Below are 25731 nucleotides of genomic sequence, written 5' to 3' on the forward strand. Positions count from 1 at the left end.
TAATTCATTCAATTGGTAAAAGAACATTGCAGCATATATGGTTGTCTTTTAAAATGTCACCATAGAACATTTAACTAGACATTATTTGTTTAAGAGACCACTGCAGCACAGATTTCACATTTCTCATTCAAATATTTTTAGTTCCATGAAGTGTTTTTGAATATAATACAGTATTTGTTACAATGGTTAGATAACGGTTTTAGAAGAGCCCCTTCTGGTCGAAATGTGTTATTGCAGGCACAAAAGAGCATGTTTATACTGTGCTATTTATCCTGATTTCACACCTGCCACAATCATTGTGTCGACAATATAACTAGTGTTTATTATTATTTAAAAGGCAGTCAGACACATCCCAGCTGTATTGTGTACCTGCTACTGGTGTCAAAACACACAGGAAAATAAGAGCCCTTATACAGAAATAGTGTTATATTAGCAATAATCTCAATACTGTGATAACAGTACAGTATAAAGATAACAATTTAAAACAAAGTTCATAGCATGTTCTATTTACCATATTTTCAATTTTGTGGCTTGCTCCATTAGAGGGAATAGAAAATCTGCAGTGTTGCAGAGTTTTGATTTAGCTTTCTTTTATTTTTTACAAGTATAAACAAAATCTGTCTTAGGTAAAATGGTATAGTCTCTAATTTTTACATGTATTTGTTTATAAGAACTCAGGTACTATGAGTATCAGTATATTCTAATATAATATGAGCTATATTTACTGTAATTAAATAACTTCTATGTCAAGTATTTTGTACTTTAATTTTGTATTTTGTACCTAAAAAAGCAATAAAACAAAACACTGCAGCCAGTTTAGAGAGGGATACCTGATGTTTTATGTTACCGAGAGTATCACACTGGCTACAGGAAACAGAAGGAACAGCAAAAAATGGTCTGTAAGGCCGCTCAGGTGGTGCAGCGGTAAAAGCACACCCTGCAACCAGAGCTGGGATCTCGAATACATCATATTGAATCTCAGCTCTGCCTTGCCGGCTGAGGCTGTGTTGCCACATGAACAACGATTGGCCTGTTGTTCAGATGGGCGGGACCAAGCCGGATATGGGTCTCTCTCTGTCAGACTGGTGCGGTTACGACCTCTGCTGGCGCCTATACAGAGATGAGGAAAGAGTGCTCTTAGGGTGTGTCTCTCCGTACACAACGCTAGGTGGCACAACACTCGTCAATGTGTGGGTGATAAGATGCATAGGGTTAGCTTTGATCTCCTCGGTCAGAGCAGGGATCGGCATAGGCGGAGAGGAAGCATGATGCAATTGGGCAAATTGGACGTGCTAAAAAGAGGGAGAAAAAAATTGGTCTGTAGAGATCAGTAAAAAGGTAATAGCAAAGCATGCGCAACAGGAACATTACAATACCATCTCTAAACATCTTGATGTTTTTATGACCATGGTTGCCAATATTATTAAGAGGTTTAAGGCCCAGGGGACTATGGTCAATTGGAACAAGATTGAACAGACTAAGTGTTCAAATGATTGATAAAAAATGACCCAGTAGTAGAAGTCAAACCTGCCAAAATGCATGTTGACAATCTTGTAAAGGAATTTTCTTTGGACAAATGAAACAAAATTAGAGACTTTTTGGTAAATCACAGCAACTCTGTGTTTAAGCTGAAACTTGGACTTGGCAGACATCAATCCTCAAACCTGAAACAGCTGAAGTTTTGCTAAAGGAGTGTGGGTCAAACTACCAGCAGAAATAGAGTGTAGAAATCTTATTTAGAATTACAGAAAACACTTTATTGGAGTCATCACTTCCAAAAGTTAAGCTACAAATAAATAATGCAATTATTGTTTTTTTTTTATTATTGTACATAATGTTTCAATAGTTCATTTCTATGCCATGTAAAATAAATAATAATGATAATATATATTTGTTTAATTTCTTTAATTGAATTTTCATAACTCACTGTATATTGAGTAGTGTTGCAGCAGGGTTCATTTTTACAGACAAACACTGAGTGTAAGGCAGAAATACTCTGGACACGGTGCAGATCCATTGCAGGACTTCGGCCTTTTCCATAGACAAAGCCAATTATTTACATTTTACATTTTCTGCATTTAGCAGACGCTCTTATCCAGAGCGACTTACAGAAGTGCTTCCATAGTAAACATTTAATTTCTCAAGTTTTAGTAAACAACAGTCAAAGAACACACATCTGCTGAAACCTGTGAGAACCAAAGTGTTTTATTTATTTTTTTTATGTCTGCAGATGCACAGCCAGCCAATAAATGTTGTGGCTTAGTGCAATAATGCTGCATCACCCGAGCACCGCTATTTTAGTTTTAACTTAATCTAGGAAAAAATTTTTGGCCACATCTGTATCATCTAATTTAACAGTCTAATGAAACTACTAAATTTTAATTGTGTTAAAAAAATTTATCCACCTTTTTCTCCAGCTGTTCACTGCAACCCGAGTCAGAATGGAATTGATCATCAGATGTGCATGGAGGATGTAAGCTTAAATGTGGAAGAGGAGTCGTCGGATCAGGTTGCAGGATTGGATGATGACAATCCAGGCTTCCAGCAGCACAGTCCCGGTTTCCAGCATCATTCCCTTCCACAACGCTCTGTCTCTGAGTCTGAACTCTCCAAGGTAAATAAACATCAGTTAGAAAACGTCTACCAATAAACTTAGTTTTCTACATTGTGAGTTTGATGGCTGCTGGCAGGGTTGACTGCCCTAACCAGTCTCCCAAAAACAGTAAAAAGCACAAAGTTACAATTTTTACTTAGTTCCTAGTCACTGTCTAACATCTGCACTTTCTTAGTTTTTGGTTTACTTTGTTGCAAAGAGAATGACCCACCTTTTACAGGTTAACCCAGCCATTGAGTACTGCCATTGTCATGGGTTAAAGGTCATTTGTTTGTAAACGTTATTTTCAGAGTATCTATGTCCGGTCAGTCCTATTAACATAAATGTAATTTTGCTTACAAAATTTTGTTGATGACAAACTGGTGACAGGGTCATGGGCGGCCAAGGCTCATTGATGCACATGGGGAGTGAAGGCCGATCCAACAGACGAGCTACTGTAGCTCAAATTGCTGAAGAAGTTAATGCTGGTTCTGATAGAAAGGTGTCAGAATACACAGTGCATCTCAGTTTGTTGTGTATGGGGCTGCATAGCTGCAGACCAGTCAGGGTGCCCATGCTAACCCTTGTCCACCGCCGACAGCACGTGAGCATCGGAACTAGACCATTGAGCAATGGAAGAAGGTGACCTGGTCTGATAAATCACGCTTTCTTTTACATCATGTGGATGGCCGGGTGCATGTGTGTTGCTTACCTGGGGAACAAATAGCACCAAGATGCACTATGGGAAGAAGGCAAGCCGTGGAGGCAGTGTGATGCTTTGGGCAATGTTCTCCTGGGAAACCTTGGGTCCTGCCATCCATGTGGATGTTACTTGTGTTATGACACGTACCACCTACCTAAGCATTGTTGCAGACCATGTACACCCTTTCATGGAAACGGTATTCCCTGATGGCTGTGGCCTCTTTCAGCAGGATAATGCACCCTGCCACAAAGCAAAAATGGTTCAGGAATGGTTTGAGGAGCACAACAATGAGTTTGAGGTGTTGACTTGGCCTCCAAATTACTCAGATCTCAATCCAATCGAGCAGCTGTGTATGTGCTGGACAAACAAGTCTGATCCATGAAGGCCCCACCTCGCAACTTACAGGAGTTAAAGGATCTGCTGCTAACATCGTAGTGCCAGATAACATAGCACACCTTTAGGGGTCTAGTGGAGTCCATGCCTCGACGGGTCAGGGCTGGTTTGGCAGAAAAAAGGGGGACCAACACCATATTAGGAAGGTGGTCATAATGTTATGCCTGATTGGTATATATATTTATAACTAATGGGTCATATTTGATATTTTCCTCATTCTCAGTGGTACAGACTAAAAGAAACCTGGAGCTATGCACAGCAAGGCTTTGACACAATGATAAATCACCATCTGACAAACAATTGTGCTTTTGCTGAGAAGTGTACAAAAATAGTACTTTATGTGCAGGTGTGTTCTGTACTGGAAATATCTGCAGCTGTAACTGAAGAGTGTAATTTAGCAAATTCCACTGAGAGGCAGACCCTTAGAGGCACTCAAACACAGAAGTGGATCAGTAGAGGATTATGGGCTTTTTAGCCCTAGAAAAAGTAACACCGGCATCTTTTCATCTACACTAGATGGAATTCACCAAACTGAATTTCACTTTACCGTTTCATCCATTATTCAAGCCAAAATTTATTCATCTGATAATTCATTTAAAAAAATTATAAGTGGTATAATGGCTCCTCAAGTAATGTTTGTGCCTTACAGTTTGATAGTCTTGGGTTTAATTCTGATCTGTGGTAAATCTAGATTTGGAGCATGTTAGCATGTTCTTTATATTTCCATATGGATTTCCTTAAGGTACCGTGGTTTCCTCCCACCACCTCAAAAGCATGCCAAAATGATGTAAACTGATTATGTTAAATTGCCCTAGGTATGAGTAATATATTTTTGCCTTGCACTCAGCATTCCTGTGGATAAGGCAGCAATTGAATATGAATGACTGACTGAATAAATAAACATTCTAATATGGTAATTCCTAAAACAACTATTTAAGTTCAGTTTTAAAGTTTCAATAAAAATAATAAAAATATTTATTTAAAAAAAATACAATATTTATCAGGTTTAAAGGCTAAAACGGCTTAAGTGATTGAGAGATTGATCTCACCCTAATGGTGTTTTTAAAAAATTTAAGTCAGTATTTATGCAAATATTTGTATACAGTGAATTATTGTAACTGCTGATAGGAAATGCTTGAAAAGGTACCCAGCCTCATCTCATGAGCTCAGTTCTTGCTGAGAAACTCTAAGCTCTGGGTTCCATCAGCCTTACTTGGTGAATTTGATCAGCTTGTGCATTAAGTGTCAATAAAACTGGCTGATATTAAACCCAAATCTCTAAATGGTTACAGGACAATATTATTTTACCATGTAACCAGGAATTTTAGTAGCATTGCAGAGGGTTTGTGAGACTTTAATAGAAATGGTCCTCTGTCCTCTGACATGTCTGAAGCAACTGACCAATTCTTTACACCAGTGGTTCTCAAACTTTTTAGACCAAGTACCACCCATTATCAAACCAAAAGTTCCAAGTACCACCTATGTTTCTCATCACAGAACCACATATGGCACACATTAATTAGGTGTGTGTGTATATATTAGTGATGGGAATTATGGCTTCTTGAAGGGAGTCGGATCTTTTGGCTCGGTTCCTTTTAAAGAGCCGTTCCAAAAAATGGCTCTTCGTTCTTCGGGAGGCGCTACTGGGTAAACTATAAGACACCCCCGATATTAATATCAAATTTTGCTACCTTGCCTTAAATGTATTCCTAATTCAAACAACACTTAAATGAGAAAAAAAGATTTATTTCAAAAGGAAAAAAAAAACACAGGGAAGAGACATACTGTGGTTGCATTTCATTAAGTTTCAGAAAAATCCTCTTTTGTGCAGAGATGTGACTGTTTGTTTCTGCTTTAAAACATAAGCACAATGAAATAATCAGATTTAACACAATTAAACAGGTTTATAGTTTATTTCTCAATTATTTGTCATTATACTTCTAGCTCTAGCTCTCTCTGTGTGTGTGTGTGTGTGTGTGTGTGTGTATGAGTATGCATGCGTGCAAGTGTGTGTTTATGTGTGTAGTGTTAGTGTATGTGAATGTAAGTGTGTGTGTGTGTGTGTGTGTGTGTGTCTCACTCGCTCTCCATGATACTGAAAGTGCAGCTCTTATTACGAGTTATGATTAATTCCCTCTACTGATGCGAAGCTGAATGGGTGGATTACAGTCGATAAGAACCGGAATCGGATCGTTCACAAACGACTCATCACTAGTATATATGCAGTTACCACTGACCATTTCAGTGAGTGCGCGTGTTTAGCGGAGCAGCCTTGTGATGTCAGAAACGAGATCAGTGAGCTTCAAACGCAGATCTGGCTCTGACAAAAGCGTTACGGAAATTTCGAGATGGAAACCGCGAACTTGAAGTATAGACGTAATGAAGTACGGTGTCTGCGTAGCCCCGAATATTTTTAAAAACACATTCGTTTTAATTAAACTGATTTTATTAAAACAGAATTATAAGAACTTTGAAACAGATTTTATTAGTAATTTACACATTTTGTTTCATATTTTTTTTATTTATAATTATTAAATTATTTATTTTTTCGGTGCATGTAATTACTTTTCCGAGATTATCTGGCGTACCACCTCGTGCTGCTTCACGTACCACCAGTTTGAGAACCACTGCTTTACACCAATCAACAGAGAGACACGTAAAGAGGACCACACTATTTTCTCTGTATTACTCTGCCGATCATGCCACCATAAAAAGTGCCAAAAATGCTGTGCTTAAAATACTGAGTGAATTATGTAGATTTTAATATTTTAAACCTGTCATTTGAATTGTATAGGCATATTGTTCTACAAACATTTAAGCACTGGCCAAATATCTAAGGGTCCAAAACAGAAAAAGCTAACAGCAATGATAACAATATATTTACATATACTGTATGTCAATGATCCCAAGCACACTTCCAAGTCAACCAAAGCTTGGTTAGAGAATCATTCCTGGAACATCTTGGAGTGACCTTCTTGGTCTCTAGATTTAAATCCCTTCTAACATCTTTGATAGGATTTAAAGAAACCAGTTGCAGCATGAAAGACAGTAGATCTCAATGAACTTGAAGGTTTGGGTGGCTCTTCCACAGGAGAGGTGTCAAAGCTTGTTAGCACTTGCAGGAATCACTTATTAGAAGGGAAAAGGATGTTCCAAGTACTGAGACTTGTGGTTGAATAAAATTGCACATGGGCATTTGTCAAGAGAACCAGATGTTTTTCATTTAAACTCTGCTTATAGTTGAAATTGCTTGTATAAATACATATTCTTTCTATGTTTACTGAAACTTCTTGTATATTTTTATTCAATTGTATATACTGTGGCGAGTGGCCGGCTTGCCAAAATAGAAAGGCAGAGGGCGTTCCCCTTGCTTACTTCATCGGCTGCGGGAGTGCGGTATCCCATGATGCAGTGCACCCACAGCTGAAACATTACATTATTAGGGTTAAAATGGGTTTTATGGTTGGGATAGTGTTGGGGTACTTATGTAAATAGTTGTGTTTGTTGTGATTTATTGTGTATTTTGTGTTCATATTCATGTTGAGTTTGTAAGTTACCATTTTTGTCAAGTGTGTTGTGTTTGGTGACCTGTCTGTTCTGTTCCTTGTTCAGCATAGTTGGAGGGATCTGCTGTATATCAGAGCAATTGTAAGAGCAATTGAAAATAAAGAGTGCTGCTTCCTACAGTTAAAAAGCAGAAACGTTTTCTTACGCCTTGTTGATGCCACAATACATTACTATAATATCTTTTAGGGTGGGCGGCCCAGTGACTAAGTGGGTAGCACTGTCGCCTCACAGCAAGAAGGTCCTGGGTTCGATCCCCAGGTGGGGTGGCCCGGGTCCTTTCTGTGTCGAGTTTGCATGTTCTCCCCGTGTCTGCGTGGGTTTACTCCGGGTGCTCCGGTTTCCTCCCACAGTCCAAAGACATGCAAGTGAGGTGAATTGAAGACACTAAATTGTCCATGACTGTGTTCGATATAAACTTGTGAACTGATGAACCTTGTGTAATGAGTAACTACCGTTCCTGTCATGAATGTAACCAAAGTGTAAAAACATGACGTTAAAATCCTAATAAACAAACAATCTTTTAGGGTGAGGGGGTGAGTATTTCTGATTGCAACTGTAAGTAAACTTGCCGTTTATTATAGAAATATCTAGTGTTAGTCTACTTCAAATACTGTATTAAGCGGGGGCTTAAGGTAAAACATTGACTTAGATGTTTCAGCTGATTAAAAATGTTAATATTAGAAGAGACAAACGTGTGTGTGTGTATGCACTATAGTTGTAAATGAAAATGAAAGTACTTTTTTATTCAATCAATGTATTGGTTTTGTTCCTATTTAAAAAAATAAGTGGAGCCTGTGGAATGTACAGTAATTGCGAATCAATGGGAATCGATCTAATACACCACAAGATGGCGCACTGCGGTCATATAAGCAATTTCAGTAACGGCTGTTTTTCGTCATGGATCCAATGTAGAGTTTTCTTTAATAAGAATCTTGGTTTTCAGTCTTTTGGATTGACCTAAATAACTTTATTAATAGGAAAATTTACCAAAATTTTAAATTAAAAATTTAATTTATTCTATTTGGAATAATTAAAAGTGATATATTAAATTCAGACGGGATTTATGTTGTCAACCTCTCTTAATATTATCCAAATATCACACTTCTCTCTTCTTTAATGTTTATAGGAGTTATTAAATTGTGCTATTTGTAAATTCCTGCTATTTTTATTTTTTTAGTTATATTAATTGCTATTACTTTTAATACCTCGAGCAATCTTTAGTTAAATTTTATCCAATTTCCATTGTGTACTTAATTTTTTGACTTTAATTTGCTGTAATGTTATGTAATATATGTATTGTTCAATAAAGTTCGATAAAAATAAATGAATAAATAAAAAGAATCTTGGCTGTATTGGGAAAGCAATCTGCTAAAATGCTGAAAGAATAATAATCTTTCAATTTGTTGTTGCATACAGAAAAATGCAACTCTGCAGTTAAAGAATGCATTAAGGTTATGAATTCAGTATTGCCTGATTCATTCGATTTTTAAATAAAGAATTTAGGTCAACTTTGATTAAAGTGCCTCACAAAAGATACATTATTACCAAAGAGGATGGGTCCCTGCTGAGTCTGGTTCCTCTCAAGGTTTCTTCCTGTAATTTTAAGGGAGTTTTTCCTTGCCACTGTCGCCCTTGGCTTGCTCAATAGGTTTTTTTTTTGTCTGTTGGTCCTGGATTCTGTAAAGTTTCTTTGAGACAATGTTCATTGTGCTATATAAATAAATTTGACTTGACATGACTACTTACAGTAATTTATATTATATTATTAATATTACTATGGTGCAGTTTATTGCTACATACATGTGCTAGCTTGTTTTGTTTGTGTTTTTAGTGTTGGAGAGCTGTTAGCTCTTGCTGTATTGACAGTGCTAAATAAACTATACAGATGGTGCTGAGTTTTGCTCTTTAGGCATTGAAAAAATCTAAAGTTGAAATGCTTTTTAGCTATAGGAACATGAAGATACTCGCATTTTGTAATCATGCCAAGGACAAAAAGTGTGTGTATATTTAGCAGTGTGGATGAATCCACAGTCAAATTGACTTTGACTCACTTTACATTTCCATCACAACCAATATTTGTACACTGAGAAGTGTTTGCCTGTTTCTGTGTGTGTTTGAACAAGAAAGAGTATTTCAAACTTTCAACACTGTCTTCATGTCCTGTATGGTGGGTCAGGCCTCAGCCATTCAGGTTCAGGTTTTTCAGCAGATAAACCATCTATAGATCATTAATTGGTCATAAAACATTACATATCACACAGTTTGACATGATAGCACACAATTTTTATGAATTCTCACAGACTCTGTGATGCAGCCTCATCATGACAGATTATACTGTAAATGATGAGCGATCAATATTCCGTAACGTCTGTCAATATACACCGATCAGCCATAACATCAAAACCACCTCCTTGTTTCTACACTCACTGTCCATTTTATCAGCTCCACTTACCATATAGAAGCACTTTATAGATCTACAATTCCTGACTGTAGTCCATCTGTTTCTGCATGCTTTGTTAGCCCCCTTTCATGCTGTTCTTCAATGGTCAGGACTCTCCCAGGACCACTACAGAGCAGGTATTATTTGGGTGGTGGATCATTCTCAGCACTGTAGTTACAATGGCATGGTGGTGGTGTGTTAGTGTGTGTTGTGCTGGTATGAGTGGATCAGACACAGCAGTTCTGATGGAGTTTTTAAATACCTCACTGTCACTGATGAACTGAGAATAGTCCACCAACCAAAAGTATCCAGCCAACCAACTCAAACAGCAACAATGGATGAGCGATCGTCTCTGACTTTACATCTACAAGGTGGACCAACTAGGTAGGAGTGTCTAATAGAGTGGACAGTGAGTGGACACAATATTTAAAAACTCCATCAGCGCTTCTGTGTCTGATCCACTCATACCAGCACAACACACACTAACACACCACCACCATGTCAGTGTCACTGCAGTCCTGAGAATCATCCACCACCTAAATAATACCTGCTCTGTGATGGTCATGTGGGGGTCCTGACCATTGAAAAACAGGATGAAAGCAGGCTAAAAAGGTATGTAGAGAAATAGATAGACTAGATGGACAGTCAGTAATTGTAGAACTACAAAGTGCTTCTATATGGTAAGTGGAGCTGATTGGACAGTGAGTGTAGAAACAAGGAGGTGGTTTTAATGTTATGGCTGATCAGTGTACAGTGCTATGAAAAAGTATTTGCCTCACCCGACTTCCTCTGCTTTCGCTTGTCACATTTAAATGTTATAGATCTTCCAACCGACGTAAGCAAACACAAAATGCAGCTTTTAAATGATCAGTTTATTGAAGATTTATTTAAACCTCATATTGCCCATGTTAAACCTATTAACTGGTTGTGCCAACTAGACTTAGCTATGGCTTTGTAATCCTCTCCAGACAGACCTGTATATTTTAATTACTTAGTTCACCTCTGGATTTGAGTATCCTCAGATTGTGGCATGATGTGCTGCTTTTGGAGACCTTTTAGCCTGCTTCACATTACTGGAAAAGTTCTACTGTATTTAATTGAAGTTTAGATTTAACAAGTCTGGCCTTGGCGTGACTAGTGAAATGAAAGCCAGTTATTAATTGAATTTAGGTTACGGATTGATTTGGTAGCTAGAGTACAACTACTCATTTACAAAAGGGTCAGATAGGGCAGAACATTGTCCTCCTGTTAATGGCTTTAACACAAATACCCTTGCAGTGGCCACTGCTTAAATGTAATTAACAATTTCTGACACTGGCAGAACTTTCTCATTTCACTTGTCTTTAATCACAGTCAGCCATTGATTTCATTACTAATGTTAATAAAACTGATAAACTTTAACCTGGCATTTTTCTGTTATCTACAGTGGTGGAAATTGTAAATCTAACCATGCAGGGGCAAAAAATTAATCTTTATTACAGCTTCATTAAAAAAAAAGGCATTTGTTATTTTTTACTTTTAATCTTTACCTCTCTCATGTCTTTAGAAATAAAAATTTTTACAATGATACTGTGGTGAAAGCATTTATTACTAGGGGCATTGGATGAATTTTTGTTGCTGCAGAGGTGAGTCCCATGAACTAAACTAACTTTTTTATATATATATTTGTTTATGTGTTTTCTCCCCTTTTTCTCCCGACTTTTAGAGTGTCCAATTGCCCGATTACGTCATGCTTCCTCTCCACTAATGCCGGCCCCGGCTCTGATCTGAGGAGAACGAAGCTAACCCACGCCCCCTCCGACAGGTGTGCAGCAGCCGTATGCATCTTGTCACCTACATTAGTCGAGATCAGCTGCGGATCAGCCCTGTGTACGGAGAGACACACCGTGATTCACACTCTTTTCCCCGCCTCTGTGCAGGAGCCAGCCAGCAGAGGTCGCAGTTGCATCAGCTATGAGAGAGTCCATATCCGGCTTAATGTCTCACCCCTATATGAACAACAGGCCGATCGTTGTTCATGTGGCTGCTCAGCCCAGCCGGCAGGCAGAGCTCGATACAATGTATTCTAGATCCCAGCTCTGGTGTGCTAGCATGTGTTTTTAGTCAGTGAGCAAAGTCAATGGGGCTGATGCTGTAACCACTTTCCAGTTCATACACTGATCAGCCATAAAATTAAAACCAGCTTCCTAATACTGTGTAGTTGACAATTGTTGAGTCCAGTGTGGCAGGGCTCATTATCATAACATTGCCATGAAGGGATGTATTTGTTCTGCATCAGTGATTAGTTGTGTGGTACATGTCAAAGTAACATCCACATGAATGCCAGCATCCAAAGTTTTTTAGCAGAACATTATCCAAAGTATCTTACGGTCTCTGCTAGCTTGCTTTCATCCCATAGTGCATTCTGGTGTCATTTCTTGTCCAGGTACAAGAAAGCATGACTCATCAGACAAGGCTACATTTCTCCATAGTCAAGTTCAGATGGTCATGTGCACATTGTTGGTGCTTTCGGTTGTGGACAGGGGTCAGTGTGTTCCTTCTGACTGGTCTGTGGTGCCAATATTCCTGGCACCAGTTCACTAGTTGTCATTCCTAGCACAACCTTTGGTAGGTACTGAACACAACATGCCAGTATCACCCCATAAGGCACTTGCCGTTTTGGAAATGCTCAGACTAAGTCATTAAGCTATTAAAATTTGGCCCTTGTCAGAGTCTCTCAGATGCTTATGCTTGCCTAATTTTCCTGCTTCCAACACATCAACTTCAAGAACCGACTGTTCACTTGCTGCCTAACAGTTAGGGCAGTTGTAGCCTCCTGGACTAGCAATCAAAGAGTTGCAGGTTCAACTGCCAGGTTGCCACTGTTGGGCCCTTGAGCAAGGCCTTTAACCCTCAATTGCTTAGACAGTATGCTGTCACTATACTGTAAGTCGCTTTGGATAAAAGCGTCCGCTAAATGCTGAAAATGTAAATGTAATATATCCCACTTCGTGACAGGTGCCATTGTAACAAGATAATCAGTGTAACTCACCTCACATGTCAGTGGTTTTAATGTTGTGGCTGATCTGTGTTTAATATCTCGATGCTCTCATCTTTACCCCAGAGCGTTCTATTACTTTTTAATTGGCTGGAAGTCCTTGTTAAATGAGATTTTCTTACAAAACAGGATGATTAAAGCTGCAATATTCTTCCTTAGACATCCACCTGAGTGCTGCCTAAAAAAGAACATTGAAAACTCCAGAGTTTATGTTCATCATAAGAAGAAAGAAAGAGAAATGTACATGTAAAACTGTAAACATGTGTTAATGATACACCCATTGGTCATATTTGCTTTCTTCGTGTCATGTGTAATTATTTGCTTTCTATTTTGTTTAACTTTGTCAGACATGTGATTATGTAATGATTAAAAACTGCACTGTGACTTGTAAGATAAAATGTTTTTTTTTTTTTTTTTTAAAGAAGTAAGATTATATAAGTCAGTCAGTAACCAGTAGCACTCAGCCTGTCTTAATAAATATTACATAATCACCTAGTCAACATTACACCGATCAGGCATAACATTATATCGTAATATTGTGTTGGTCCCCCTTTTGCTGCCAAAACAGCCCTGACCCGTTGAGGCATGGAGTCTGACACCCTTCTATCAGAACTAGCATTAACTTCCTCAGCAATTTGAGCTACAGTAGCTCGTCTACACACGAGCCGGCCTTTGCTTCCCACATGCATCAATGAGCCTTGGCCACCCAAGACCCTGTCGCCGGTTTACCACTGTTCCTACCATGGACCACTTTTGATAGATACAGACCAAATTACTAATGAATATATTGCTGAATCAATCATAAAGGATGGTGTGGTGGTGGAGTACAGCTACTGTACAGCAAAATGTTTCCTGAGGTCCTGGGTTTCATCTTCCATTCAGATCACTGTTTGTAAGAAGGATTGTGTGTTCTCCCCAAAATTGCATACATTTTCTCTGGCTACTTTGGTATCCTTTAATCACCAAAAACATGCAGTAAGTGATTTTTCTGCACTAAATTGTTCCTTCGTGTGGGTATGTAAATTTGTAAGTGTTTACAGTTTACAGTAAAACAGATTTTTTAAATGGAGCACAGTAAAACAAATACAGGACTGATTATTTGGATAAACCTTAAAGTACTTTTTACATTTTAGTTTCTTCTGAGATGTAACCACTTACAAGAATATTGATAAGAGGCAAACTGTCGGACAATGACCCAGCCAATTCAGTTTTGCCTCTGCTTTAAATATACAAATGCATAAATGCACAAAACTGAAAAACTGTCTCCTACTGAATCACAAATTCATATTATTAAATAGAGCTTAATGTCTTTTGAAAAGTTCATTTTTAAAAAGCATCAGCTTAAAGAACATGCATAATGATTATTTAAAGCGTTTCCCCTTCTGCCTTTTTCCCAGTATGTGAGTTAAGGAATGTTTGGGGTGGATTGTGTAGACGGTGCAGGTCAGAAAAGGTGCAGGTTGAAAACCCTGTAATATAGAAAAAAGACAGTGTTCATTGTAATTATTTGTTGATTTATTAGTTAAAGGTGGTAGCAAAATACTGTAAATTAACTAGCCTGGTAAAAGTTGATCTGTTAGTGCTGCATCATACTGATAAATGCCAGTTTGTTACATTCTAGCATGTAAAATACAAATGAGTGGAGACGTTATTTCTGAATTTCTGTTGAGATGGCATGAGAAAAAGATCTTGGGGATTTTGAATAAAGGAAGTGGTTAGTAGGAACAGTGACAGCAAAATTTGGATATATGGTAATGAATCAGATACAAATTGTGCTCAGCACCGTACTTATCCCTCTTGTATTGTGTTTTTCCTTCAATTTGTAAAATAATGTTAAGATAATATTGTTAGTATTTTATTATATTAATAAACCTATTATGTATGACTGGCGCTCAGGTGCCGCAGCAGGAAATTGAGCTAACGCACTACAATGTGATCGAATTGACAGCAGGGCTATCGGCCAGTCAGGCGTCTACATGCAGATATGATAAGCTATGGGAGGCTTGTCCTGGACAGGGTATGTTACTGGACTCATCGAGACCCTGAACAGGATAAAGAGGTGCTAAAACATCAAGACTGTTTTACTACTGTTTTAAGTTCTACAAGCAAAACTACTAAAATGACTAATTTAAGCACTGGTACCAAATCTTTGCTTGTCTAAATATCATATTAGGCTGTGGTGTGTGGACGGTACTGTGCTTCTTTCTTGTGCTGCAACCTTTAAACTCATGGAAATGTTAAACTGTGAACAGTGACCCTTCTTTTCCAGCTGCTTCTAATTAAAGCTCGACCTTATTACATCTGACCGACCAAACATATATATTTTTTTAGAACTGGGTTTTTCTTTTGACCTTGGCAGAAGACCACTGTTCCATGTATTTTTTAATGGGCACTGTCAAATTATCCTAATCACTGATGAGGAATTATGAGGGCATGCCACAAACTTCAATGTCATTATAAAATTATATAGTTATAAGCATTTTTTCAGGGACAAGGAAATAGGTTCTAATAGTGTAATTATTGAAATCCAAAAACTGTGTGACGTTTTTTTGCAAGGGTATGCAAACTTATGACTTAAACTGTAGCTATAGTATCACTGGACCTTTAGACTAAACTGTTGATATACTGTATGTGTGTGTGTTGTGTCTTAGTGTAGTTCTGACTCTAAACTGTTGTCCTTTTATGTCTTCCAGCCAGGGACAGTCAAGTTGTCCAAACCGGTGGCTCTGTGGTCCCAGCAGGATGTTTGTAAGTGGTTGAAGAAGCACTGTCCTAACCAGCACCAGGTCTACAGTGATGCCTTCAAACAGCATGATATCACAGGTACACACTCCACCCCACTCCCAAAAAAGAGCATAACAGGCCTAGCCAAGGTTAAGTTCAAGTGCACACACACACACACACGTACACTTACTCTCCCTCTCTCTCTTGCTTCCTGAATAAATTGACTTCCTTACTGCCAAACAACAATTCTTACTGCCAGTCTTACACAAGCTCTTGGAGGAGACAGCAGTGATGCTTTAAAAGTACATTATAATTGATTATTGACTAAAGTACGTTCTAGTACTTCCAGTTCTTAGTTGCTTGGTAATGATGAGGGAATGTGTAGGATGTTTGTATAGGGCTGGATATTTCCTTGGTCTACTATTCAGATAATTAAATTATTTATTAATTTTGAAAATCCTTTTCATCTTGATCAGAATGGTGGGCACACCTGGACAGGGTGCCATTCCTTCTCAGGGCACCACAAACCCTCCTGTTAGGTCACACAATCAGAACAATCAAATAATCTTCTGCATGTGTTTTAGGAGGTTAGGTATAAGAGAAGTACCTAAAGGAAAACCCCATACTTTTATTAGTTTTAGGATGCTGGTTGCACCAGTAGTGTTTTACCATTTTTTACCCAGTACCAATATTTCAGCTGAAGGTAGTGCATAATATCTGATACTTATTCAATAACAACATGCTCATTATCTGTAACTGAGCTCCAGTCTGCAAGGTCCTGTTGCTAAGAGATGGAAAAAAATCAGACATGATGTTGGTGTGATGTTAGTTTTGTGTCAGTCTATCATATAATTTCTTTATTATTCCACATTCTCTGACTAATTCAGCGAAGTATGGAGATACTTGCAGATGGAAATACACTGTAAACAGGGACCAGTCCAATACAGGTTATCAAATACTCACTCATCTCCTACATAGGAGTAAATTGGCATAGCAAGTTCACATACAGGCTTATTTTAATATGTGGTAGAAAGAGGAAAGAGGAACTGTCTGGGGCAGTGGTAGCTCTACAGTTCAGTTCCTTGACTTATAATGTGAGGGTTGCTGGTTCAAGCCCCAATAAATGCCAAGTTGCCACTGTTGGGGCCCTGAGCAAGGCTTGTGACCCTCAATTGCTCAAATTGCATTAAATGTAATTAAAAGCCCTAAATTATCAATAGGAGACAGATCTGGACTGCAGGCAGGCCAGCCAAGCACATGCACTCTCTGTTTATAAAGCCATGCTGTTGTAGTGCATACAGAATGAGGCCTCTAAAACTGAAATATGCACCTTTGCATCAATGGTCACCCATGCTTTGGCCATTGATGCACCCATAACATGACATTTGTTGGCTTTTTGCAGCTTTTGCTGATAAGTCTGATGATAACATCAAACACCTACTTACTTACTAACTAGGAGTAAGTTGGCATAGCTAATCCACCTGCAGGCTTATTTTAAAAGGTGGTAGAAAGAGAAAAGCCAAGCAATGAACTTGAAGTAAGCCCAAGCTGAGAATATAACGAATTACTTATAGAGATTAAATAGTAGTAAGGTTTGCACCCAGGTCCCCCGGCTTCTAGAGCTGTGCACACTAGTTGATATGCCACTATGTTACCCTGATCAGGTTACAGATTAGAAACTATGTCAAATAAGATGCGATATTGATCAAGCATTTCCGGCAAGTCAGGACTTCAGTATCGACAGGTGATCAAATTTTCCACAATGGTCATCAGACCTCTTGATTTTCCCATCATGCATTTTAATAGCTTCCTACTAAATCAATTACATGTTCTTGTTCAAATCTGTCTAATGTGACTCAAAGGATTTTGATTACGCATTGCGTTAACGGTCTGGGTAATGCACATTCCAATTAGCAATAATTTATGCACAAAATAAGCACTCAGTTCAACTATCCCACATTAATTAACACAATATAGTTAACAATCGCTGGTCCTTGCCAATTAGTAGCGCAATGAAATTTGCATCTCCTGCGATTCTTACGTGCTGTACAGCTCTACACACTTCATTAGGGCAAACAAAAGATTAAGTCTCAGATCAGAGAACTGTAAAAAAAAAAAAGCTATTTTAATCAAATGGAAGTCAAGGCTGTAAAAAATCTCAGATCTATGCCTTTATCTGAATATTAATTACTACATTATATTTCACTCTCAGTCTCTTTAACTATTTTGTTTACCAAGATCAATCCAACCAAGTATTCTTTCTCTTATAAGAACTCTATCATGTGAACATCCATCATTTATAAGTGATTTTATTTATTTCTCCATAACCACTTCATCCTAACAGAGATTCGTGATGTGTCTGGCATCACCTGGTAACACTGGGCACAAGACAGAAATGTACATAGACAGGCTGCCAGTCTATCTTAGGGACACCCACTTATTCACATAATTTCTTAGACCAAATAGCATTTTAGAGCAGCCAGTTTAACCACTGCATGTTTTTGGGATGTGAATGGACAAGCAAGAAAGTGCATGCAGACACAGGGAGAACATACCATACTCCTTAGACACAGTGATCATACAGTGTGTTAGATTATTACTACTAAAAAGTTGGGACTTTTTGTAAAATGCAGTAAAAAGACAAATGTTATTTGTTAATTCTCTTCAATGTTTATTTTACGAACAAAGGATTTTCAGTGTTTTAACTGATCAACTTCATTGTAGTCTGTAAATAAAAGCAAATTTTGAATTTGATGCCTGCAACAGAAGCGTATTTAGCATTGTTTTCCATCACTTTTCCTATTAATTAGATGCTTTGGATGCTTTGGGAACTGAGGACACTAATTGTTGCAGTTTTGCAGGCAGAATTTTTGTTCATTCTTGCTTGATACATTGTCAATAGCAGACAGATCTGGACCGTATGCAGGCAAGTCAAGCACTTGCATTCTGGGACTGATGCAGCCCCATACCATGACAGGTTTTGGCATTTGCAACTTTTGTCTTTTTCATCTTTGTCACAAAGAATGCAATTTCCTTTTTATTCCAAGAAAAACAAGCTAAAACGTGGATTCATCTGACCACAAGACATGTTAGACAACCTCTCTGTGGTGTTTTTGTATAGAATTGATGTCTGGCTTTCTCTTTGTGTAATAGATTTTCAGGTTGCATTTCTTAATTTCCCTACAGCTTTTCACAATATTATGTAAGGTAGATTGTGAAAGACCTAAATTATTTGCAACCTTGCTTTAAGAAATGTTTCCTGTCAACTGATTAATAATTCTCTCACTATGTTTGGAACACAGTGGTGAGCCATGACCCATCACTGCTTGTACAGACTAAACCTTTCATACACTATCATGATTGCCCATGTTTCAAAACACTGTACCTTCAATATTCAATAATTCACTCTTATTTTGCCCCATCTCAACATTTTTGAAGTGTTGCAGGCATCAAATTCTAAATGTGTTTTTATTTACAAACTGCAATAAAGTAAAAAAAAAACAAAAAAAACATATATATATATACAGTATATATATATATATATATATATATATATATATATATATACATACAGTATATATATATACAGTATATATATACAAAATATTTTAAATATTTGAAAAATTTTAAATGTATTCTGTATTGTGTATAAGTATGAGGTGAAAAAATATATATGTTTAATTTAGGTCGATATACACACTGGAAGTTTGGCAAAATTAAAGCAATTAAGGTTTCATTTTACTGCTAATATTTATTTATTAATTACTTTAACATACAATCTAATTATTTCTATCAATAAAAAGTGACTTTTTGGCCTAGTTTGTCTCATTGCCACTTCCCTAGACTCTGAGTTTGACTTAAACACAAAGCTGTCTTTTACAATGCATTAATGTATATTAAGACATAATTAGATATTAGTCTCTAATCTGCAGTAATCACAAAGATCGATCAGGCAAGCTGTTGTGGTAAACGAGTTAAGCACACATTTCTGAGAGTGTAGGTGTAATCAATGGAGAAGATGCACTTTCCCTGCATAATGTGATGATTTGCTGATTACAGCGAGACACAGATGTCAAACACAATCAGTCAATAGATGGTCGGTCCCTCAGGCACAACAGTGCCACACTAACCATCCGTGAGTCAGCAGGAAGGAGGAGATGGGTATTCAAATTGGGCTGAAATAAACTGCTCATTCAGTAAAATCTTTAAGGAAGAGTATATTATGCAGATGAAGTTAGGTTTAGAGCTATCTGTCTATGCAAGGTTTGGGATTTTATTTCTGCTATTGTATGTGCTTCCAGTGTGCACATATTTGTTGTTGTTATATTTTAAAATGTATCCACCTTTTTTGTGGGTGTACACATACAAACCCCATTTCCAGGTAGGTTGGGGTTAGACTGAGGTCTTGTTGAAATAACCACGAACTTCAAGGGAAAAGATCCCACCATAATGGTATAAACATTTCCTTAAAAAACAATAAATGCATCTGTTGCAGTGGTACCTTCAAGTCACCCATGCCATGGGCCCTAAATCATAAACCATTCACTGATTTAAGTCTGGATGGTCCTTTTACTATTTGGCAGGTAATCCTCAATGTTTGTTTTCCCAAGAACAAGCTGAAGTAGACTCATCTGTCCACAGCACTTGAATCCACTGTCTTTTGGGCCATCTAAAATGAGCTCTGGCTCACATAACATGGCAGTGTTTTTGTATAGAACTGATGTTTGGCAGTTTCAGGTTGCATTTCTTGATGCTGCAGTGGACTGTGTTGTTTTCTGACATACTCCGGAGTCTGTGTGGTAATATTATTCAGAATAGCTTGATTTTCACTTATTTATGTATGTTAGATGGTGTGACCCTATGTTCAGACTGGCAGCGATGTGACGGCTGTCATACACTTTCAGGTAGAGCTGGTGATTTTGTTTCCGACAACAAAAGGCAGCTAGAAGTTTGAGTCAGTGACACAAAAATTTGAGCCAATTTTATGCAAGTTAGAAGCGAAGCGATGTGGTGATTACCAATAGGAATTTTCTCCGCTACCTTGAAACGTTACGCTACGTTTTTGGTTCCTAAGAGAAACACATTGCCATGCAAATAGACAGCAGCGATCACCTAGAACAATCACAGTTTTCTTGTAATGTAAAGTGCAAAGACAGTGATGCTCTACAGGATACAATTTAGATGTGTGCTTCTCTTCTAGGATTTTTATTTTTCATATGCTTTCAACTTTTGGGAAAACAATTTACTGTTTTAGCATGACTGTGCCCCTGTGCACAAAATTAGCCTGTTGTCCACATATCAACGACCATTTGATAACCTCTTTTGAAATGATCTACACTTATAATTTATTTGATTGATTTAGATCCAAGCAGTCTATTCTTTATATAGGTACCAGATTAAAATACAAATGTACAAAAGTACAGGAGATAATTGTTAGTTCAAATAAAGCATTTTTCACTGCAAGGTTGCTAATAATTCAGATCTTTTACAATCAACAATAAGTGATATTGTAAAAAGATTCAGGGAATCTGGAAAATTCTGAAAAAGTCTGTGTAGAGCAAGGTTGCAAAACACTAGGCAGAGGGACTGCTGAGATTTCTGGGCTCAAGCTTAGTTCAGATGGACCGATAGACCAGACCTCAAATTTTTTATGCCAAAGTTGAAAATCCATCCAGATTGTCATGGTATGGCAGTACATCATTGGTGTCTTACATATGTGTGAAGGTACTTTTGACACGGAGACATTTACTGGAGTTTTAGGTGGGCGGCATGGTGGCTCAGTGGGTAGCACTGTCACCTCACAACAAGAAGGTCCTTGGTTCGATTCCCAGATGGGGCAGTCTTTTTTGCTTGAAGTTTGCATGTTCTCGCCATGTCTGTGTGGGTTTTCTGCCACAGTCCAGAGACATGCAGCTTGGAGATACGAAATTGTCCATGACTGTGTTTGACATTAAAGACCTCAACTGATCTTGTGTAAGCAATAATGTTCTGTCATGAATGTAACCAAAGTGTGTAAAACGTTGTTAAAATTCTAATAAATAATAAATAAATATTGGAGTTTTGGAGAGACGTGCTGCCATCAAGTCAGCGTCTTTTTCCAGAAAGTCCATGGTAAAATTCAGAAAGACTGACTTGTACTTTGGAGCTAGTGTTATTCCATGCTGTTTGTAGGTTGTTGTACGAGCTTTACCTATCCAAGATATATCCCAGCTGGTTATAAGGAAGCCGATTTACCCAAGACATAATGTGTGCACCACAACTTTGTAGCAGCACTAATTGAGCCTGCATTAAAGCTGCAGCAGTACTTGATCTTCACTGCGATTTTACCTAGTAGCCACTTTGGAGAGAACATGGGTCCATCAAGGCTGATGTTTGACAACCTGGAACAGAATCGTGTCATGAACCAGCTCTTTTAACACCAAAGCCCATCAGAATTTGTGTACGCATGCCTAAAGTTTGGTGAGAAAAGAGGGCTGTACGAAAAACTAGAGAGTTTTAGGCAGAGATGAAAGCCAGCCAGATCGTGTGCTGTCAAGCTAAATGAAACCATCTGGGACTCTTCTTGTTAACAGGCTCACATTTTGTGCCCTCACTGGAAAGCAAATTAGTCCAGAGTGTTTTGGCCTTAGACGTTCAATGCTTTCCTTGCCAAAGAATAGTGCGGGTAAGTGTGTTTTTAAATCTGGATTAATTTATAAGCCTTGATGATAGTTTTATAAAGATCCAGCATAAGTGAGGAACTTGCAAGTCGTCACTTTAGTCTCACTCTTGGTTGTCTTTTTGGGCAATTTTTCATCGTCCTTTTTTGCAGTGATGTCGAATTAATATAAGAATCATTTATTTACTTTTGTTTTTTTCTGGACCTTTGTTTTATTAGTTTAGACCATTCTAAAATGAGGCTAATAACTTTTTACGATTTAACCCTCATAAAATGAAAACAAAAATGCAGCTTTAAAATATACCAGCTGTCTAACTTTAGATGTGGATTTGCTATCCAGATTGAAGAGTGCATAAAACTGCCCCAAATGACTGAATCAAATGTTCTTTTTATTGGTCAAGTTTGACTCAAAAAGAACAGAAAGAAATAACATCTGTTGGAAGAACTTAAACTTGGATAAGCTCCATTTCAGGAGCTAAATCCATAATCTACAGGGAGTGTAACCAGAAGTTTGTTCTATCCATGAATATAAAATAAGCACAAAAGACGAATTATATTCAGAATGTTTTAATAAATATGAGTAAAAAAAATAATAATGGCTCCACTCACCATATAGAAGCACTTTGTAGTTCTGCAATTACTGACTGTAGTCCATCTGTTTCTCTGCATGCTTTGTTAGCCCCCTTTCATGCTGTTCTTCAATGGTCAGGACTCTCACAGGACCACCACAGAGCAGGTATTATTTGGGTGGTGGATCATTCTCAGCACTGTAGTGACACTGACATGGTGGTGGTGTGTTAGTGTGTGTTGTGCTGGTATGAGTGGATATGACACAGCAATGCTGATGGAGTTTTTCAAACACCTCACTGTCACTGCTGGACTGAGAATAGTCCACCAACCAAAAATATCCAGCCAACAGCGCCCTGTGGGCAGCATCCTCTGACCGCTGATCTATGACCAACTCAAACAGCAGCAATAGATAAGCGAAAGATTGCTGGTTCAAGCCCCACCACTGCCAGGTTGCCACTGTTGGGCCCTTGAGCAAGGCCCGTAACCCTCATTTGCTTAGACAATGTGTTATCACAGTAAAGTAAGTCACTTTGGATAAAAGCCAAAAATGTAAATAAATACAACCCCAAATCAGAAAAGGTTGGGACAGTATGAAAAATGCAGAAAAAATGTGTTTTTTTATCCTTTACCTTTACTTTGACTTTTATTCCATTGCAGACAGTATAAACCCAAGATATTTCATGTTTTGTCTGGTCAACTTTATTTCATGTCTTAATACACATCCATTCCTGCATTTCAGGCCTGCAACACATTAAAAAAGTTAAGACGGGGTAATTTAGGGCTAGTAATAAGATTTAAAAAAACAGGTGATCAGGTAATCATGATTTAGAACAAAAGCAGTATCCATGAAAGGCTGAGTCTTTAAAGAGCAAAGATGGGCAGAGAATCTTCAGTTTGTCCAACATGCATGAGAAAATTATTAAAATGTTTAAAAACAGCTAATTAATAGCTGATATAACCACTTTTTTAAAAACAATTGTTAGGCACTACAATATGGAGTTACATTCTCAAATGCCACTTCAAACTTTACTGTGCATAAAAGAAGCCTTATGTTAACCATGTCTAGAAGCAACATCAAGTTATCTGGGCTCTGAGGCATCTGGGATGGACCATTATACAGTAAAAATGTGTATTGTGGTCAGACGAATCAGTATTCTAATTTTTTTTTTTTTTTTGGAAGAAATGGACGCTGTGTTCTCTGGACCAAAGACAAAAAGGACCCTCCAGACTGTTATCAGCAACAAGTCCAAAAGCCAGGGTCTGTCATGGTATGGGGCTGTGTCAGTGTCTTTGGCAAAGGTCATTGACACTTCTGTGATAGTGGCATTAATGCAATTTAAAACCACATGCTACACACATTACAAAGCATGGATGCAGAAAAGAGGGTACAGGTACTGGACTGGCTAGCCTTTGTGCCCGAAAGAGAATGTGTGGAGAATTTTGAAACAAAAAATGTGACCACCCTTGCTGCATACTGTTGCATACCATAAGATGTGTTTGTTTTCTAAGAAAAAATGGCAACATTACAAAGTGGTAAATGCTTTACCGTCCCAACTTTTTTGGAATGTGTTCCAGGCCTGAAATGCAGGAATGGATGTATATTAACAAATAAAATTAAATACCAAATACAGTACATACCAGGCAAGATACACTACATAATGAAATGTGCCCACACTTTAAAATAAGTGGATTTGGCTGCTTCTGCAACATCCATTGCTAATATGCTCTCTACTCAAAATTATGTGGACACCAGACAATGAGTGTCTTGGACACCCTATTTCTGGCAGTCTGGCAGATGTTTGGTAAAGGCAGAGGGAATACAAGTCTGTTTTTGTTGGTTTAGGCACCTTAGTTTGAATAAAACTAGTATTATATCTAATAATGCTGAGAAAGGCCAACAGCTTAAACGGCTTTTTTGCACATCTTCTCACCACTGGTCCGAAAAATAGTGCAGGCTCTTTAAATGGCATTGCAGTTGTATTTACTATAACTGGTGCTGTATTAGTTACAGAGCATGGTTCTGAATTGTGGATCTCAGTGTGCTGATACACTGATTAGACACTGATTACTATGTGAGTACAGAGATTTTCTCATTAGAAGGGAGGAGCTCTCAGACATTAGAATAATGTCTTTATTCGTCTGTACTCTCCAGTGAAATCAGAATGTCATTACCAGGAGATTTCCTGCTCTGTTGAAAGAAGTGGAGGCCTGGTTTCTTTGTATGTAAACACAATTACTGATGAGAAGTTGCAATCCCATTTTCATTCGTTCTTTTCTCTTTCTCTCTTACCCTGTGTCTGTGTGGGTTTCCTCAGGGAGCTCCAGTTTCCTCTCACAATACAAAGACACAGACAAAATTGTCTGTGATGGTGTTTGACATTGAACTTAAACTGATGAATCATATATGACTGTAACTACCTGTCGTGTAAAACCTGATGTAAAAATGCTAATAAATTGATTAATATAAATCTCTCTCAAAGATTTTAAAGGTTCAGAAATTCAAAAGTAGCTTTATTGGCATGAGTGTAATGAGACCAATATTGCCAAAGCATTACAACAGCAAGAAGCTCCTGGGTTTGATTCCCAGGTAGAGTTTGCATGTTCTCCCTGTGTTCATGTGGGTTTCCTTCAGACCTAGATGGGAATTGCAAGTCTTTGTACTGTGGGAGGAAACCAGAGCTCCCTGGGGAAACCCACACAGACACGGGGGGATCATGCACACTCCACACAGAAAGGACCCAGACAGCTCCACCTGGGAATCAAACCCAGGACCTTCTTGCTGTGAGGCGACAGTGCTACCCACCAGGCCACTGTGCAGCCCACTGTGCCTCTGTCTCTGCCTCACGTAGTTGGTCATCTCTGGACAGCCAGGACTTTTTATACCTTTTCTTTTTATGGTCACTGAGCCGGTACTTGGTCAGGATCTGTCTATGCACTGGTTCTCTGGTGTTCAGGAGATATGGTTCCAGTTTGTACTCTTTTTTAATGTATGAAAGCATTTTAGTTTACTTAAGCCTTGATTTGATTCTCCCAGTGTTCTAGATAT

The 25731-nt window shown here is 38.1% G+C and overlaps 1 protein-coding gene across 2 annotated transcripts in view; it reads left to right on the plus strand.

Annotated features, from left to right (window-relative positions):
* Nucleotides 1-25731, plus strand: part of samd12 (sterile alpha motif domain containing 12) — a 189302-nt gene that overhangs the window by 29648 nt on the left and 133923 nt on the right. For both annotated transcript variants that reach the window (XM_062990470.1, XM_062990469.1), the window contains exons 2-3: nucleotides 2418-2614; nucleotides 15427-15556. In XM_062990470.1, coding sequence (XP_062846540.1) covers nucleotides 2418-2614; nucleotides 15427-15556 — 327 coding nt within the window. The remainder of the gene's footprint in view (nucleotides 1-2417; nucleotides 2615-15426; nucleotides 15557-25731) is intronic.

The sequence above is a fragment of the Trichomycterus rosablanca genome, chromosome 2, assembly GCF_030014385.1.
Source record: "Trichomycterus rosablanca isolate fTriRos1 chromosome 2, fTriRos1.hap1, whole genome shotgun sequence".
Classification (NCBI taxonomy): Eukaryota; Metazoa; Chordata; class Actinopteri; order Siluriformes; family Trichomycteridae; genus Trichomycterus; species Trichomycterus rosablanca.